This window comes from Stigmatopora argus, chromosome 8, assembly GCF_051989625.1.
Source record: "Stigmatopora argus isolate UIUO_Sarg chromosome 8, RoL_Sarg_1.0, whole genome shotgun sequence".
NCBI classification, from domain to species: domain Eukaryota; kingdom Metazoa; phylum Chordata; class Actinopteri; order Syngnathiformes; family Syngnathidae; genus Stigmatopora; species Stigmatopora argus.
The window spans coordinates 16,509,155-16,526,347 of record NC_135394.1 but is presented as its reverse complement, the minus strand read 5'-3'; the positions used below and the strand labels follow the sequence as shown (position 1 = coordinate 16,526,347).

The window sequence follows — 17,193 nt, the reverse complement described above, 5'->3', positions numbered from 1 at the left end:
AATCTGCAAGTAGAAAAACAATAATCACACTTTCAATGATCATTCTTTTCTGTCATAGGCCAGTTTATAAAGTCACCCCAGGAGGTTAATGACCTTTTATGAGTTTTCAAACATTTCAATTTTTCATTTTTCCACCACAAATCCTCAATTTTCCACACAATCAACTCTTGTTCACGACCTTAACTAAACATAAAATCCTTCTTTCCCGATTCTACGCACAAAAAGATATAATGCACCAAATCATTTCAACCTGATAAAATCCTCGAACAATTAGCTAGCCAATCAAAATGTATCAAATAACAATTCTGAGCAGATAACTTACCTGAGGGTTCAACTCCTTCAGCGAGAGTCTTGCAGTGTTGTTTCTCGCCGACAATAAGGGAAGAACTTTTTTTTTATTTTTATGACTCTTTGACTTTGCTCCTGTTGAACCACCCATTGACAACATAGCACACAATCGTCAGTGGAACAAAACAGTAAAATTTCTCACAATTACCTTGACGACGACTAATGAGTCAGTTCTGAAAAAGACATCTGGTTAGTAAACATGTAAAATGTCAACATCAATACATGGAAAATGTTGTCACTGTGGGGAAAATACATGTTATTGCATAGTTTGAATCAGTTGAGAACACTAACGAAGAATTAGGCAGTAAATACAAATGTATTCGTAATTGTTTACGTGAGATTAAACGCGATTAATCGCATTGTCCTAATGATTGTGAATTAAAGGTAGTGATAAACCACCTGCTTTAAAAGAGATAAAACATTTAGAGGCAAAATACGTATTTGAATGCAAATTAATGGACTGAAATGAACTGCGATTAATCTCGTCATACATTAATTTAAAAGTAGTATTCAGAATAGTTATAAAAGTAGTATTCAAAATACAGTTATAAAAGTAGTATTCAAAATACAGTCATAAAAGTAGTATTCAAAATACAGTTATAAAAGTAGTATTCAAAATACTTGAGTTCTAAAAACTAATAGAATGATCTATTTTAAAGACAGGCTAGATCACATGTGTCAAAGTGGCGGCCCGGGGGCCAAATGTGGCCCGCCGCATCATTTAGTGTGGCCCGGGAAAGTAAATCATGAGTGGCGACTTTCTGTTTTAGAATCAAATTCAAATGAAGAGTATAGAAGTATATTAAATTTCCAGATTTTCCCCCTTATAAATCAATAATTGTAATTTTTTAATACATTTTTTCTGTGTTTTTAGTTCAAAAATCATTTTGTAAAATCTAAAAATATATTTAAAAAAAGTTAAAATAAAAATTGTTTTAAATCTATAAAAAACTGAATATTCAGGGATTTTAATCCAGTTCTTTTAATCCATTTATTAAAAAAAATCTAAATATTATATCTAAAATGGTCCTGCCCACGTAAAGTCGAGTTGCCGTTAATGCGGCCCGCGAACCAACCCGAGTCTGACACCCTTAGGCTAGATAATGATGACGTAATATTGTCAAGATTAATTTCACAAGTAAGCCTTGTTATGAATGCCCAGCCATATAAAAAAATAAAAAAAACATTTGTTTGGGTTGACTCATTCGAAATAAATGAATGCGCAAATTGTTAATTTTCCCTCTCTTACTAATAAAAGAACAAAATCCCCAAACAAGTGTTCGCTTGTTGAATAAGCATCTTTACTATAGCTACGGACAAAAACAATGTACAACGTCGGGGGAGATAGATCTCACAAGTCTCTTTGTGTGAAATCGTTTTTTTTACACAAAATGTCTCCATTTTGGTGGGTACGCAAGTAAAGACCACGTTTAAACAGTGATTTACAGCCTTGAGAATGTGAGGACACTCATGACAATTCTTTCAATAACTTGTTTTAAAAAAAAAGAAAAAATACGGCTTTTTTAAACCAATTTTTTAACCATAATCCTTCTATTATGAACTCTGCTGTTGGATAAGTAAAAAATCAACAACGTTTTTTGAACACCCTTGACTTTCGAGGTTCTTATCAACAAGTGGATTTCAATGTCGGGTTTACAATTCTACAAAAAAAATAAAAATTCAGGACATGAGGGGGGGAAAAAAACATGAAAAAAAAATAAGGCTATCTACAAACGACTTGAGTCAAAAAAATGAAATTCGAGGTAAAAAAATGTGGCTGGGAAAGTTGAATTTTTTTTCACGGATAGCCCTAATTAGGTACAATCCTTAAAAAAAAAGATTTTTCCCCCCAAATCGCAAACTCACCCTCGAAGGAATCAAGATGAAATTGCAGCCGTATTATGAGACGCTACAAAACAGTGACATTTTTTCACAAAATGGCGGTTGAAGCCTCCGCAAACACAACGAAGGCACCTATCAAAATGAAAAACAAGAGCACATTTGAGGTTTGTCTTCACGTTTCATTTCTCTAACGAACATAGTCTGTGAGGTCTTCGGAAATGAACCAGAAACCTGAACCTCTTCCGAAAAAGGGTGGATGCTTGTGATTGTGTGAAGCGGATGGTAGCACCAGATTCCGAGCGCTTTTCTGTCCGGGTTCTCACGCCCGCTCTTTGCGCTTGAGCTTGGACGACTTCTTGACGGCGCTGTTCTTGTTGAGCAGTTTCAGAACTTTGTCCTTGTGCTCTAGAACTTTCATCATGGTGTCCCGGGCTTCCGTCACCTGGTCCATGACCAGCTTGCAGCGCTGCATGTTACCCTATTGGAAAAAAAGGACGGACAGAGACGTGGGTTGTCGCTTGAAAAGTTTACACATTTTCATATAAGTGCAAATAGTTACTTTTTGTTTTGGGACGTTTCCACGCGGACTCAATTTGGGCAGTTTAGACTTACCGTATTTCCAGACTATAAGTCGAATGGCTTGGCTGGGCTTGAAACTTATGAGGGTTTTTTTTGTCTCTTTGACCACGCACAGTCTGTTGTGTTGTTTTCCGAGGCTGTACTTGTCTGAAAAACTTTACTATTATTATGTTAATGTATGTTTGTTCTTTGTTTCTGGTAAACTAAAATATTGCTCTCAGAAATGGAACGGCGAAAATTTTAGAAGATATTTATATAGAGTCATACCTCTACTTATGAATGCCTCTAGGTATGAAAGTTTCAGGTTACAATTTTTTTTATATATGCAAATGGTGACTCAAGTTACGAAAAAGATTCAAGTTACAAAATCCCCCAAAAAGTAAATGCATTTTCTTATCCGTTATTTTATTTTGAATTTTCCTTATTAAGTGATTAAAAACTACAAATCGATGTAGCATATATTTTCACACACACATAGGGCACATGTAAAAGTCTAAAATGTACTACAAAGTGGACGGATTCGGCCCTGGTAGAACGATCTTTTGCCGTCATTTGGCGAACAAGCACGGGTATTACATCTATAATGGCCGTGGAGGGAGATATTTCAGTGGCGCAGGGCACATTTTCATATGCTTTTTTAAATTTTAAGACATTAATAAATCATGTCCTAATAATTTTCTCTCATTTTTTTGTTTCCTCACATCTTTCATACAAAATTGGGACACTGACTAATTTTAAAGGGTTTAGTTGGTAGTTGTGTGAGCACCGTAGAACGAATTAGACAATTTACATATGAAGTACACCTCTATTTACGAAATTTTCAAGTTTTGAAAAAAGTCTTGGAACCAATTAATTTGGTAAGTAGAGGTACGACTATATAGAAGTTTGTTATGTTTCCTGATGAGTTTTTTTGCACCAAAAACTAACAAGATATTCAATTTGTTTTACAGTGCTTCAATGTTACTTTGCTGAAACGTTCTTTGATATTCTGACCAAAATGGACAGGTCCCAAGGTAGTCATATTCATGGTATAAACTAGATAGACTATGATTCCTCCACTGCAACTTTTTTCCTTAAAAAGATGACCATTTTACTTTGTATTTATTTTGTTCCCCTAAAAAAAAGGCGACAGGCTTCTTTATCACTCGGCCATTGAATTTCCTCGGGACAACTCCGCATTCTATAGCAAAAGAACTGCGTGAAATGTACCTGTATGAGTTCGTTAATGCGGTGTAGGTCATCGTCTGCACTCGCTCTCTTTTTGGGGATGAGACCCTCTTGCAGGGAGGACAGTCGGCTGTACACGTCATGCTCCAAACTAGACTGAAAACCAAAAAGACAAACATTCCATATGACTTGGCCCCTTCTGAAACAAAATGGACCGGTCGTTGGACAATGGACGTGGGATTCACCAGCTGCCGGAGTTGGGCGGCGCACAAGTGAATCTTCCAGCCTTGCGCTCGGCACGCCACCCCTCTCTGATTGGCCATGTCCTGTAAGGTACCCTTCTTCTCTTCTGGGAAAAGAAATTTGAGGAAAACAGTGAGAACACGTCGCTGATCATCGGGTGAAATTGCTTGTCGCGTTGGTGGAACTAACCTTTTACGCGGATGTCGCTGTATCTCTGGAAGTGGTGGTAGGCAGATTTCCAGGGGTTACGGTAGTGCCGTAGAAGGGTAATGGGAGGTCGGGGCCGGACTTGAACGTAGCGTACGCCTTCCTCGTCTGAAAGGGGAGGGCACTTTGTTTCTTTCGTGGACTAATTACAGTGGTGCACCTACTTACGAAACTATTTGCTTCCAGAACTTGTTTCGTAACATGGATTTTTTGTAAGTAGAGCAGCATTTTTACATTGAATTAGCATAATTTGTTCCACAATCTTGAATAGTAGACACTATAAAGCCTTTAAAAAAATGCTAAAAAATGGCCTATTTTATTAGTATGAGTAATATGAGTAATAATCTAAGAAAACTATTTATGAAGCCATTCAAAATGACGCCACAACATCGAACCTCCATGCGTTCAGTGCAAAAATAAAAATAAAACATCTACTAGAATCATGATGAAATTCTTAGGATTTTTTTTCTTCTAAGAAATCATGATATGATGTTTTTTCTTTTTAAACCTTAGGTCTGGGGTGGCCAAACTTTTCCACAAAGGGTGCAGGTTTTCATTCCAACCCATCAAGAGGACACCTTTTCACCAAACTGGTGTCCAATCAGTGGATTACAGTCAGGTGCTTCTTGTTTTCTGCAAAAATCTCATTGGTCAAAGTGTCCGTGCTGGATCGGGTGGAACAAAAACCTGCACCCACGGCGGCCCTCGAGGACCGCTTAGGCCACCCCATATCATTTTCTCCAACATCTGAGGTTTAAGAAATTTGCCGTTGGCGTATTTCAAATGAAATTGATCAAGCGGCCTCCCAAAAGTCACGTGGTTTCCACATACCGACATATTCCTTGGGAGGAGACTCCCTGCGCTCGGCCCTGCCGGTGATGAGCCTCCCGGGCGCCTTCTCCTCGTCGGTGCTGTTGGTTTCCATCATCACGCTCTCCTCGGTGGAGATGACGTGCTGCTGCTTGCGAGGCTTCTTCCTCGGGGACGCCCCGGGGATCAGCTCTCCACTCGGCGCCACGTTCAGAGCGAAGGCTTGGGCGCAGTTGGCGTTCGGTTCTAGAGGGGATGTCTTTCTTCAGACGGGGCAAAAAGAAGCGAGGACGGACGCACAAGACGGCGGCTCACCTGACTGCGAGATGTTGTCCGCCTCCTGCTTGACCTTGATGTCGGGGCCGCCGGCGACCGAGGCGGCGGTGCTGCTGGGGGCCGGCTGGGTCGGCGAAGCCACCGCGTTGGCCACGGAGGCCTGCGAGGGCGGAGTCGCCGCCACGGCGGCGGGCAGGCCCGAGAGCACGCCGGACGGCGGCGCCGGCCCGGGCGTGGCCAACATGGCCGGCAGGGCCTGGACCAGGTGTGGGGGGCCCGACGCCGCCGTGGCTTGTTGCTCGCCGCCGGGCTGCGGGGGCAGCGCGTCCACGGCGGCCATGACGGGCGGGGCCGCTGTCATGTGGACCTCGCTTTTGGGTTTGACTCTGGAGGTGGAAAAGTGCGGGGATGGTTAGCAAAAAGGTGCTGGAGTTGGGGGAATTTGAGGATTTTTAAAAAGGACTAAGCGTCCGTGGGGAAATGGCTCACCCCGCGGGTCGGGGGGAGCCGGCCCCCCTCACGGCACTCTCAATTCTGATGTTGCTGGGTTCGCTGGGCTGAGCTGGAATAAGGGTTTTACGGACACAGCTGAAAAACAAAAACACAAGGGATTAAAAAAAAAAATCTATTTGAAATGGTACTAAATTGGATTGGATAACTTTATTCATCCCGTATTCGGGAAATTTTGTTGTCACAGTAGCAAGAGGGTGAGGATGCAGAAATAGGAAAGGCATTTTAGACATAAATAGATAGGTAATAAGTAAGTTAATAAATAAATAAATGAATAAATATATACATAAATAAACACGCGTGTTGCTGAAATATATACATATACACATACGTGTACATACACACACACACACACATATATATATACATACACATATATAAGCACATATATACATACATATGTTACATTATATCATAATGGAATAAATCATTTGGTATTGATCACTAGTTCAATTTAAAATGTGTTTTGCTCATAGTTAAGTACATACAGCATATCAATGGATCCATTTTATTGCCATATAAAACATTTTTTTATTTCATTCCTCCAAAAAACACTTTCACTGAAAATTAAATCATCCATTCAATAATAAGATGTATTTATTTGAGGGATAGTCTTTAGAAAAAAATATTTATTATCAAGCCCGGCAGGTTGCCAGGCTTTTGCCATGTCGATCAATCTTAAAACATTAAGTGAGATGAGTGGGTGGTGAGGTTTAAAAAAAAAATCATAATTAGGTTCTATTTCACCTAACTAAGCCCCTGCACTGAATTGCAGTGTATTTTTCTAAGATAATGTTGTTTCAAGATGGTGCCTTTTTAAACATACTATTAGTAAATGTCTCTAAATGGTACATAAGACATCAATTCAACATTTTTAGATCTTTTAATTTCCTATTTCAAAAATATGGTTGCCCTTGGGTGGGGCTTTTCAACGTAACCCCTTCCCATTGATTGAACAAATCAACATAAACACACACCAACCTTTCAGTGGTGGTCTTCTTACGCAGGATGCTGGGCCGCGGCGAGGACACGAGAGTTGGCGTCCCTCCCTGGCCGTGAGCCTGCACCATGGCGCCCGGCGGCTGCGTGGTGCTGCCGATGGGGTTGGCCACGAATCCGTCCGCCAACACCACGCCTGATTCCGTATCGACGACGGTTAAACCACTTTGAGCGCAAAGACCCACCGCACCAGAGTCCTTACCGGGTTTGGCTTCGGCGGCTGGCTGCTGCTGTTGGCCGGCGCCCTGCTGGAGCCCCGCCGCTCCGATGGAAGCCGGGCCCGGGTGTAGCCCCTGGACGCTAATGGGCGTGGGCTGCATGCCCTGTGCGGCCATGGGCGCCGGCTGGATCCCCTGCGTGGCGATGGACGCCGATGGGAGCCCGATGCGGTCCACCGCCATCAGCTGCATGTGGTTGAGGTGCACGGTGGTGGCCACTCCCTGGGCGGGAAGCGCCGAACTCGGGGCTTGCGGAGTCACTTTGGAAGAAAAAGATATGTTACAAGACTATCGCCCAAGGATAGACAAACTATTACACAAAGGGCCATGTTTTCGTTACGACCCGTCAAGAGGATACTTTTTCTTCAATCTGGTTAATAACAGGATAGGGTTTGAAAAGTCCAGATAAAATGAAATAGTCGCCATAAAAACACTGTCCCTGTTATTCCCCTAACAGTGGCCTACCCGCAATAAACGAGGTATTACTGTATTTCCCTTCCTGCTTACCCGGATACTGGCGGATGGTTGACACAGAACTGCTGATGGGTGTGTAGGTATGAGTCAGCGGGTATGACGACGAGTACGTTGGCAGGAAATATTGGAACTGGACTGGAACGGGAGGTCTTGAAAAAAATAGATTAAAAAAAATGTTAGTCTGTACAAAGAGCAGCACCTTTCAAACTGCTCATATTGGCCCGAATATAAGAAGACCCCCTCTTTTTCAAGACTCAAGTTTGACTTTTTGAACACCAAATTCAATATTTATACAGAAAATAATGACAGAACATCTGAAACAAATGACTATGACAATTTATTTTAGAAAAAAAGCATGTTATTTTGGCTCATTCAAATTATGCAAAAACTGTCAATCACATCTTAACCTCTGAACATTTAAATATGTAAACTAAAGTGCAATCACATTTGTAAATGAAGGGTGTCTGGTTTTTGAAATGTAGATGAACCTGAATGATGAATCTACTGTGATAAAACAACAAAATTGCAATAACTGCATGAACCAACAAAGTGTTCAGCATTCGCTTTAAATAATAAATATCTGGCGCCATCTAGCAGTCTGAGTGTATAACGTCTAGACCAGGGGTGCTCAATACGTCGATCGCGAGCTACCAGTCGATCGCTAAGGTAATATTGGTAGATCGTACGACTGTAAGATTTGATCCAGTAAAAAATAAAAAGTAAAAAAATTTGGGACTTGCGCTGGGAAACAGCGCCATCGCAAGTCCAAGCATGATTACTACATGCCTACACTATTTTGGGTCCTCCTGCAAGAGGTATATATCATCAGCATACATAACTGCTGAGCTTTGTCAGGAAAAAAAGGTTAAATTGTGCAATGTTGGCTCCTGGAAAAGTAGACTTTTGAGCACCGCTGGTCTAGACCCTGAATGTAAGACGACCAACATTTTTTCAGTCTTTTTTCAATGCAAAAAAACGATGTCTTATACTTGGCCAATACGGTACTCGCTTTATAAATTAACAATGGAGATGAATGGTTAGATGTTTAGAAGTTGTGGACAAAAATAATAATAATTATAATTAGCCTCACCGGTTATCACTTCTTGGCTCCATCGTGACAGGATTGGGCGAAGAACGATGGCCTTGAATGGGGATGAGGTTGGTCCTCTCTCCAGGGTAGTCGGACTGCACGCGAGACGATGAGTGGGCGATGGGCTGAGGCACCACCTTGGCTGCGGGGCGCACGAAGAAGAGTCGGAAGGTCAAGCGGGCCGGTCCGATTCGTGGGAGAGTCCCAACTTACCGACGGGGATGGCGGAGGTGGTGACGGCGGTGGCGTGGGACGAGTGGGAGGCCATCGTCATGGTAACGATGGTGTTGCTGCTGATTTGAGTGTGGGGGGCCGTACCTGAAGGCAACTCTTTGTGAGTGACATATTTAACCATTTAATATTTAAACAATGCCGCACTATCCGCATTTGAAGTGTTTGTAATTTTGTTCGTACTTGATAAAAAGGAGTTTTGAAAACGATACAAAAATATAAAAATTGCTAACTTGGGTTGAAAATTGAAAAGGTAACTAAATATAATTGCAAATCAGAGTAAACGTGAATATTTGCTATTAACAGACTTAAAAGAATGACATGGAAATTGTTAAGGCCAACACCGTCTTATAATTTGATCATTTATTACCGTATTTACTCGCATATTAGCCACATCTGCGTATAAGCCGCACCCCCCGTTTTATGGGAGATACGTTTTGTTTCTTGATTTTCATTCATGGACGTCAAAATACATTTTGTTAAGCGGTTGATCTGTTTATCTTTTCTCTATTTTGAAATAAATGACCGTATCGGCCTTATTGTCTTGAGTTATGGCGTTTCGTGCATGCCAAGTCTAATTTGTGCACATATAAGCCGTACCCTCGATTCAGTCATATTCTTTTTTAGCGACAAATACGGCTTATATGCGAGAAAATACGGTAGTTGGCGATTGAAACCCCTGTTGTGTCGTGCGTACCTATAGAGGTGGTTGAGGGCACCGTGTTGGTCGCCACGATGGGGGCCACGGTGGCTGCAGCGACCGGTGTGACCGTACTGAAGATCGGCTTCTGTAAAATGTGAGGGGGGGGAGATAAAGTCAGTCTTACAGCTGTGGTAAGAAGTAAGCTTTCATTTGTCGTCGTGGCGATTAACCTGCGTCATAGTGTGAGGCTGCTGGGCTTTCTGCGCGCCGATGGCCGGGTGTGAGGGCAGCGTGATGCGTGTGGCCGTGTCGCGGGAGGTTTGAGGCCTTTGGATGCTGACGCTGGCCGCCGGCGGGTGAATGGTCAGGCCGGGTCGCCTGGAAAAATGCAAAGTGTTTGCTACTTGAATGGATTGCTGCGTAAATTGGTGGTGCAAAACTAGCGACCCAAGGACCAGAAGTGGCCTTACAAGTGGGGTGTTCTGCCTGAATTTGTAGCTCAGTCATATTATACACAAATAGTGAAACACTTTTATTTTTGTTTTTAACACGGGCACTTAAAACTAGAATTTTGTGATTTCTGTATGCGCACTATTGTACTTTGTTTAATTTCCTATTCACAGTCATATTCGCTTTTTTCACTTCTGACGTCAAAATGGTGGCCTATGACTTAATAGGGAACCTTAAAATGCCCCAAAATCAGCAGGAACTGACAAACGAACCAAAAGCATCCCGGAATGTCCCTCAAAATCAAAAGGAAATGATGCAAAATTTACAGGAAGTTACCTGAAATTACCCTAAAAGAACAAAATTGACTCACTGCCTGCCATTGACAATGACAGTGGTCCAATTCATTTATACCACAGGTGTCAAAGTGGTGGCCCAGGGGCCAAATCTGGCCCGCCGCATCATTTTGTGCGGCCCGAGAGAGTAAATCATGAGTGCCAACTTTCTGTTTTATGATCACATTCAAATGAAGATTATTGATGTATAGGGAATATTTCCTGTGTTTGCTCATTTTAAATCAATAATTGCAGACGATTTGTACAAATTTGAATGTCCAAAAATTATCTATCGATCAGCACGATTGAAAAAGCTGTCAATTAACTAATCAATTAATTTTGGCAGCCTAGTTGGAAGACATACTGGCCCTCCGGATGAAATCGAAACTACAACGTTGCCCGCAACAAAAAATGAGTTGATTTATACTGTCTTTGGGTGCTCATCTTTGAGTGCCCTTAAGTTACCTTTTTATGGCAAAAAAATAAACTGCTCTGCCCCACATCAGATCTAGTTGGCAAAAAATGTGTCCCACCAAGTTTACCAGCATAAATAAAGATTTCACAAACCCGTGAGCGACGTCCGCAGAGTGCGTCACGGTGGGACTGATGACGGGGGATTGGGTCCTCGTGGCCGAAATGGGGGCCACCACGGTGGGAAGCACGGCCGTTGACGTCGTCACGGTGGGGCGTGACTGCCAGGGCGAAGGAATGTGTTACAAAAAAATGAGGGTGTTATATAAGTGCGTGATTTGTGTGTACCTGAATAGTCTGGTGGATGATGTGCTGCACGGTAGGCTGACATGGCCCTGCGCCTGCTCCGGTGGCCGGTCGCAGGACTGTTTTGGAGCTGGACATCACCGCGGCCGCGGCAGCACCTGAATATTGGAAAATGACATTAAGAATTGCCGACAGGGTCATTTACATATGGTCATTAAATAAATAAATTAATTTTATAAATAAAAATATACTGTGCTAAACTCTAGACCAGGGGTGTCAGACTCGGGTTGGTTCGCGGGCCGCCTTAACGTCAACTCGATTTCATGTGGGCCGGACCATTTTAGATAAACTTAGATATTTTTTTTATAAATGGATTAAAAGAACTGGATTAAAATCCCTGAATATTCATTTTTTTATAGATCTAAAACAATGTTTATTTGAGCTTTTTAAAAATATATTTTTAGATTTTACAAAATGATTTTTGAACTAAAAACACAGAAAAAATGGATTAAAAAATGACAATGATTGATTTAAAAGGGGGAAAATCAGGAAATGTAATACATCTATACTCTTCATTTGAATTTGATCCTAAAACAGAAAGTCGGCACTCATGATTTACTTTCCCGGGCCACACAAAATGATACGGCGGGCCAGATTTGGCCCCCGAGCCGGCACTTTGACACATGTGCTCTAGACGGTCACAATCTGATGCTCAGTATGTGAGTACCTCGGGGTAGATGCGATGTAAAGGTCTGCGGCGGGACGGCGGGGGTCCCGATCTGTAATGTGGGGGCGCTGCCTCGTATGATCTGGATGTTGGCCGACATCAGGTGGTGCAAGTTGCTGGAGTGACCCTGACACATTTCAAGAAGAACAGTTTTTTTAGTTCAGTATGATGGATGTAACGGTAGGTTTTAATGGGTAAATCGGTCAGAGAGTACAAATAACATTTTTGGTCAAAAAGTGTTTTTTTTTTTTTCCCCCAATGAGATTTGGGGAAGTACTGAAAATATTATTTTGGGTTCATGCAATTTTAGTTTCAATCTCGTTATATTCATATTCATTTTTCAAGTGTTTTTTTTCCAATGAGGGTTGGGGAAGTACTGAAAAGATTAATTTGGGTTCATGGAAGGTCTAAAAAGGTCAATAACGACAAAAAAGGGGGCGGGGCAATTTTTCTTTAGCACTGTAGCGCAGTTGAAAATGTAATAATTCTAATCATGGAAAAAAGATATTTTTTTACTGTATATTTAGTAGCAAAATGACTGAAATCATTTGAACCAATGAAAGTTGACAGATAATGTATTTTATATATATATAAAAAATATCATTATTATGAATACATATGTAGCATTTTTGGAGTATGTGTAGTGGTAGTTAGCAGAAGTGTGTGCTTAATAAACAAAATTTAAAATTTCAATTTTAATCTCATTATATTCATATTCATTTTTCATTTATAAATATTTTTAAAAAATCAATTTCTATTTTAATTTTAATCTCGTTATATTCCTATTCATTTTTCTATCGGAATATTAATTACATTGTATGACACCTGACCATTACTCACGGCACGCCACTGTTCAAACTTGCCTTATTAGGAGTCATAAAAAATAATGAATAATAATGCAGCTCCGTGGCTGATATGTGATTGGACGAGGCCTAAGTGGACGTCGCGTCCTCACCTGTTGTCCGCTGATGGTGGCCACGGGAATAGAAAGCGTGGTGGCGCTGCTACTCTCCGAGGAGGACGTCATGTGGACGGGTACCTTGGGGGGCATCGGGATGTGACCCTGGTTGGAAGCGGGCGCGGGGGCAATGAGCCGGCTTGGCATGGGGGACTTCAGAACCGCCTGGAATAACGCGTGGATTCAGATAGGCGCAACAAAAAAATGGAGGATTTCAACACTTTTCAGGCTCACCTTCATTTGTCCATCCGTGAGGACTGCGGGCTGGCCTTGCGCCAGGTGCACCGGCGGCGCGGGCACGGCCACGGGGGGACCACCGGGCTGGATAGGAAGACCCTGAGGGGCAGGCTGTGGGGGCCCAAGCACCTGTACCTGCGGGTACGGTCGGACCACCATGGTCTCCTGCTTGTCGTCGCGGAAAAGCACCGTGCCCGCGCCGCCTCCTGCCGGCGGGTGTTCTGGTTGGTCGCTGTCCGCGGCTTCGGCTCCGCCTAACAAAAAAAATGAATCCGATTTATTCTCTATTGACCTTTAACCTTTTCATGCATGTTGTTTATTTCAATTGTAATACAAAGAATTCAAAATAATGCATTTTTTTAAACGGACAAAAAAATAAAACTGTTGTAAATAGTGTCAAATTTATTGGAAAAAAATACTTCACAAAAAAGTACCACTTTCATGCACAAAGTATATATTTTTTTAACCCTTACAAGGCACTCAAAGAATTGGTGACATCCAATCCTTAATTTAATTTTATAATTATAAAAAATAAAAACAATGATTCATTCAAATGATTATTATGAAGTTATTATTTTATTAATTCTTCTAACTTTTCTAAATGAAAAATAGTCACTTCTATACTTCTACAAGGGCTAAAGGTCATTAGGGTCAAATTTTGATTTGGCCTCCATTCATGAAAATTAAAAAGTAAAATATGTCTTCTCCTTGTGTATTTTGCCATATTTTAATGCTTTATTTGACAAATCTAATATGAATTCACGTCAATTAACTCTTTAAAAACCATTGACGTCAACAGACGTCCAATCCATTTCAATTAGAGCGTGTTTAATTGCATTTGTGGGTTTTTTTGTATTCTTTTGGGAGACTGGGGCACACCTGGTGTGTTTGACGGCTGATTGACAGGCACGAGGTTTCCACCGGTGGGCAAAAGAGGGGTCGTCCCTGGACTGGAGGTGGGCAGCCCGTGTCTTGGGAATTGTTGGGAGCTCATTCGGAATGTTTTATTTCTCTCGGCGACCTAAAATGAAAAATGCAATGAATGAACCTGTGTGGAAAAAATCGTGTCCAGAAGCAGTGTGCGCATGCGCGGACATGACAACAAAAGTACGAGCGCCTCGACTAGAAAAGGTTCAAAATTTAACCCTTGGCGGGCTGAGGCAGGACACACAAAGTGAGATTAATTGTAGTTATGAAAAAGAACCGACGTTATAAAATATCTGACGAACATGCGCAATGTCATTAGCGAATATTTTTTTCAGCTTGCATGGGTTGGTTGGTTCACTCATCACGTTTAACAAGTGAAGCAACGTTTTTAAAGCTAAACTCAAAAGAAAACCCAAACGCGACGCTACTACGGCCATATTTGAACTTGAAATACTCCACATTTATACTTGGTTAACCAAACGTAGTAAAATAGATACACGGGGAGCCTGGCGGGCTAGTTAGCAACATGCTAATGTGGGACTCGCAGAGGTCTGCTGGTGCCGCCTGTTTTTCACTCACGTCCAAATGCTGAACTTTTACGTTGAGCGACGAGCCAAACGAGCGAACGCTTTTGGGAGTGCGCCCGAGTCTTCACCGTATCGCTGAGTTCATGGATAAAGCTCTTTTTATGGATTACAATTTTTCCATTCGTCTTTTCTTTTCCTTTTTTTCTCGTTCGCAACAACATGTAAGCCGGAAGAACGCTAACCGGAGGGTCGGCCCCTTTGACTTTTTTCAACCAATTGGCGTAGAGAAACTCTTGCCTTCTTCCAATGGAAGTGTTGGTAACATGGCAACATTACTGACAGTTCCGCCCTCTCAACCTCATTGCACCAATGAACGAAGAGAAACCTAAAGTGAAAACCAATGAAACGCGTAAAATGCGCCGGCCACCCTAAACCCTTCACCGAAGACCCGGCCCCCTCGACTTCTTTCAACCAATCAGCGAATAGTCACCTCGACAACCAACCCTCCTAAACAACACGCTCGTTTTACTGTTGTACCCCCAAATGTACGCATTTTTACACTTTTATTCGTCGTTTCACGTGCAAATACTGCATTTTCACTTACATTACAAAACAAAACAAGAAGATTGAGTTGTTAAAGTCGTAGTAGTCCTCCCATTGACCCTCCCACCTCACAATCGACTAAGTGCTCCGTTTTTTTCAGGTTGTGATTCTCCTCCATTACACTAGAGGGCGTTAAACTACCATAATCATGCAGTAGCCTCCTGTATGTGATTACTAGAGTATCCACAGATTATTAAAATATACTCCGTTTACTAAATTGTACCGGCAAATGACTAAATTTAAATCCCAGTTTAGTCAAATGATTTAAAAATGAGCTAAAATTATTTAAAAATTAGGTAAACTGTATCCAATTTAGTAATCTGTAAACAATTTACTAAACTGTACCCACAGAATACTAAACTGTACCCACAGAATACTAAACTGTACCCACAGATTACTAAACTGTATCCGCAGATTACTATAATGTACCCACAGATTACTAAAATGTACCCACAGAATACTAAACTGTAACCACAGATTACTAAAGTGTACCCACAGATTACTAAAATGTACCCACAGATTATTAAAATGTACCTTTAGAATACTAAACTGTACCCACAGATTACTAAATTATACCCAGATTACTAATCTGTATCCACAATTGAGTAAACTGAATTTTTACCATTTCCTAGTTATTTAAATCAAAACAATGTACCAGCTAGCTAGTAGCTACTTTGGGATTGACACAAAATAGCCATCATTAGCGTTAAATGAAAACGAGTGCATGGAAGAGAATGGAATGAAATGCTAGCAGAATGCTGGCGCAATGTTGCGCTTTGCTCTCATTTCCATGGAAATTCCACAACTTCCTGCCTCCAGTTTTCATGGAATGTCACCCCCACCTAACCCACCCAAACTCCTCCACTTTTCCACCCAGTTCCTGATTTTTTTGGAATGTCTGTCCCATGAACAAGCGCCTGATGACTTGGCCTTTCTACCTTTTTTTGTTTTGCAGGTGGTTGCCATTTGTGTGTTTTTGAGCGGTCCTAAAAAAGATCATTTAGTGCTAATATAGTTAGCAACTTGCTAGTAACGAAGTTGGAAAAATAGTCTGCATGCACGTGTGGGTACAGTTGAGTAATCTGTGGGTAGATATTGTCTATTTTATTCATTTTCCAAACCGTTTATCCTTACCAGGGTCGTGGGGGTGCTGGAGCCTATCCCAGCCGACTAGGCGGTGGATATTCATAGTTGGTGGCCAGCCAATCGTAGGGCACTAGGAGACAAATTGAATTGAATTAAATGCTTTTATTGTCATTTTATAAGTAGAATGAGATTTTAAAGCTTCATCAAGTGCACAAACAACAACAACAAACAAATAAATAATCACTAAATAAGTCAATAATCAAGTAAATAAGTAGTCGCAACATGAATACGTTGAGAAGTGCACAAATAACAACAAACTGATAAATAAATAATGTAAATAAATAAATAATCAATAAGTAGTCAACATAATAAATAATTTAAAATAAATAATCACTAAATAAGTCATAAGTAAATAAGTAGTCGCTAAAGAAATAAGTTGAAAAGTGCACAAATAACAACAAACAAACAGATAAATAAATAAATAATTCAAATAAATAATCAATAAATAAGTTGTCAACATAATAAATCAATAATTCTAAAAATAAAAATAAAAAATAAGTCACAGATAAATACGTAGTCGCAACATGAATAAGTTGAGAAGTGCACAAATAACAACAAACAGATAAATAATAAATAAATCATTTAAATAAATAAATGATCAATAAATAAGTAGTCAAAAATAATAAATACATAATTTAAACTAAATAATCAATAAATAAGTAGTCAACATAATAAATAAATAATTCAAAAAAAATCAATAAATAAGTAGTCAACATAATAAATATTTTTTTAAAAATCAATAAAATCAATAAATAAGTAGTCAAAAATAATAAATACATAATTTAAACTAAATAATCAATAAGTAGTCAACATAATAAATAAATAATTCAAAAATAAATAAATAATCAATAAATAAGTAGTCAACATAATAAATAATTTTTAAAAAATCAATAAATAAATCATCAATAAATAAGCAGTCAAAATAATAAATA

General features: G+C 40.4%; 1 protein-coding gene across 2 annotated transcripts; it reads right to left on the bottom strand.

The window, feature by feature from the left end:
• Positions 1-1,627: 1,627 nt before the first annotated feature.
• On the bottom strand, positions 1,628-14,763 carry sap130a (Sin3A-associated protein a). Of its 2 annotated transcripts, XM_077608030.1 has the most exons (22): positions 14,565-14,763; positions 13,938-14,079; positions 13,275-13,312; positions 13,056-13,112; positions 12,819-12,986; positions 11,864-11,990; positions 11,179-11,294; positions 10,987-11,111; positions 9,868-10,015; positions 9,692-9,782; positions 8,977-9,081; positions 8,764-8,905; positions 7,707-7,822; positions 7,184-7,459; positions 6,964-7,117; positions 5,962-6,060; positions 5,512-5,858; positions 5,218-5,442; positions 4,369-4,494; positions 4,182-4,285; positions 3,979-4,092; positions 1,628-2,668 (listed from the first exon to the last, which is right to left on the bottom strand). In XM_077608030.1, exons 2-22 carry the CDS (start codon positions 14,050-14,052, stop codon positions 2,510-2,512), a joined length of 2,952 nt encoding a protein of 983 aa, XP_077464156.1. In that variant the 5' UTR covers positions 14,053-14,079; positions 14,565-14,763; the 3' UTR covers positions 1,628-2,509. The 2 variants fall into 2 exon arrangements, with proteins under 2 accessions (XP_077464156.1, XP_077464155.1); XM_077608029.1 differs by having other exon boundaries at positions 13,056-13,312.
• Positions 14,764-17,193: the final 2,430 nt, after the last annotated feature.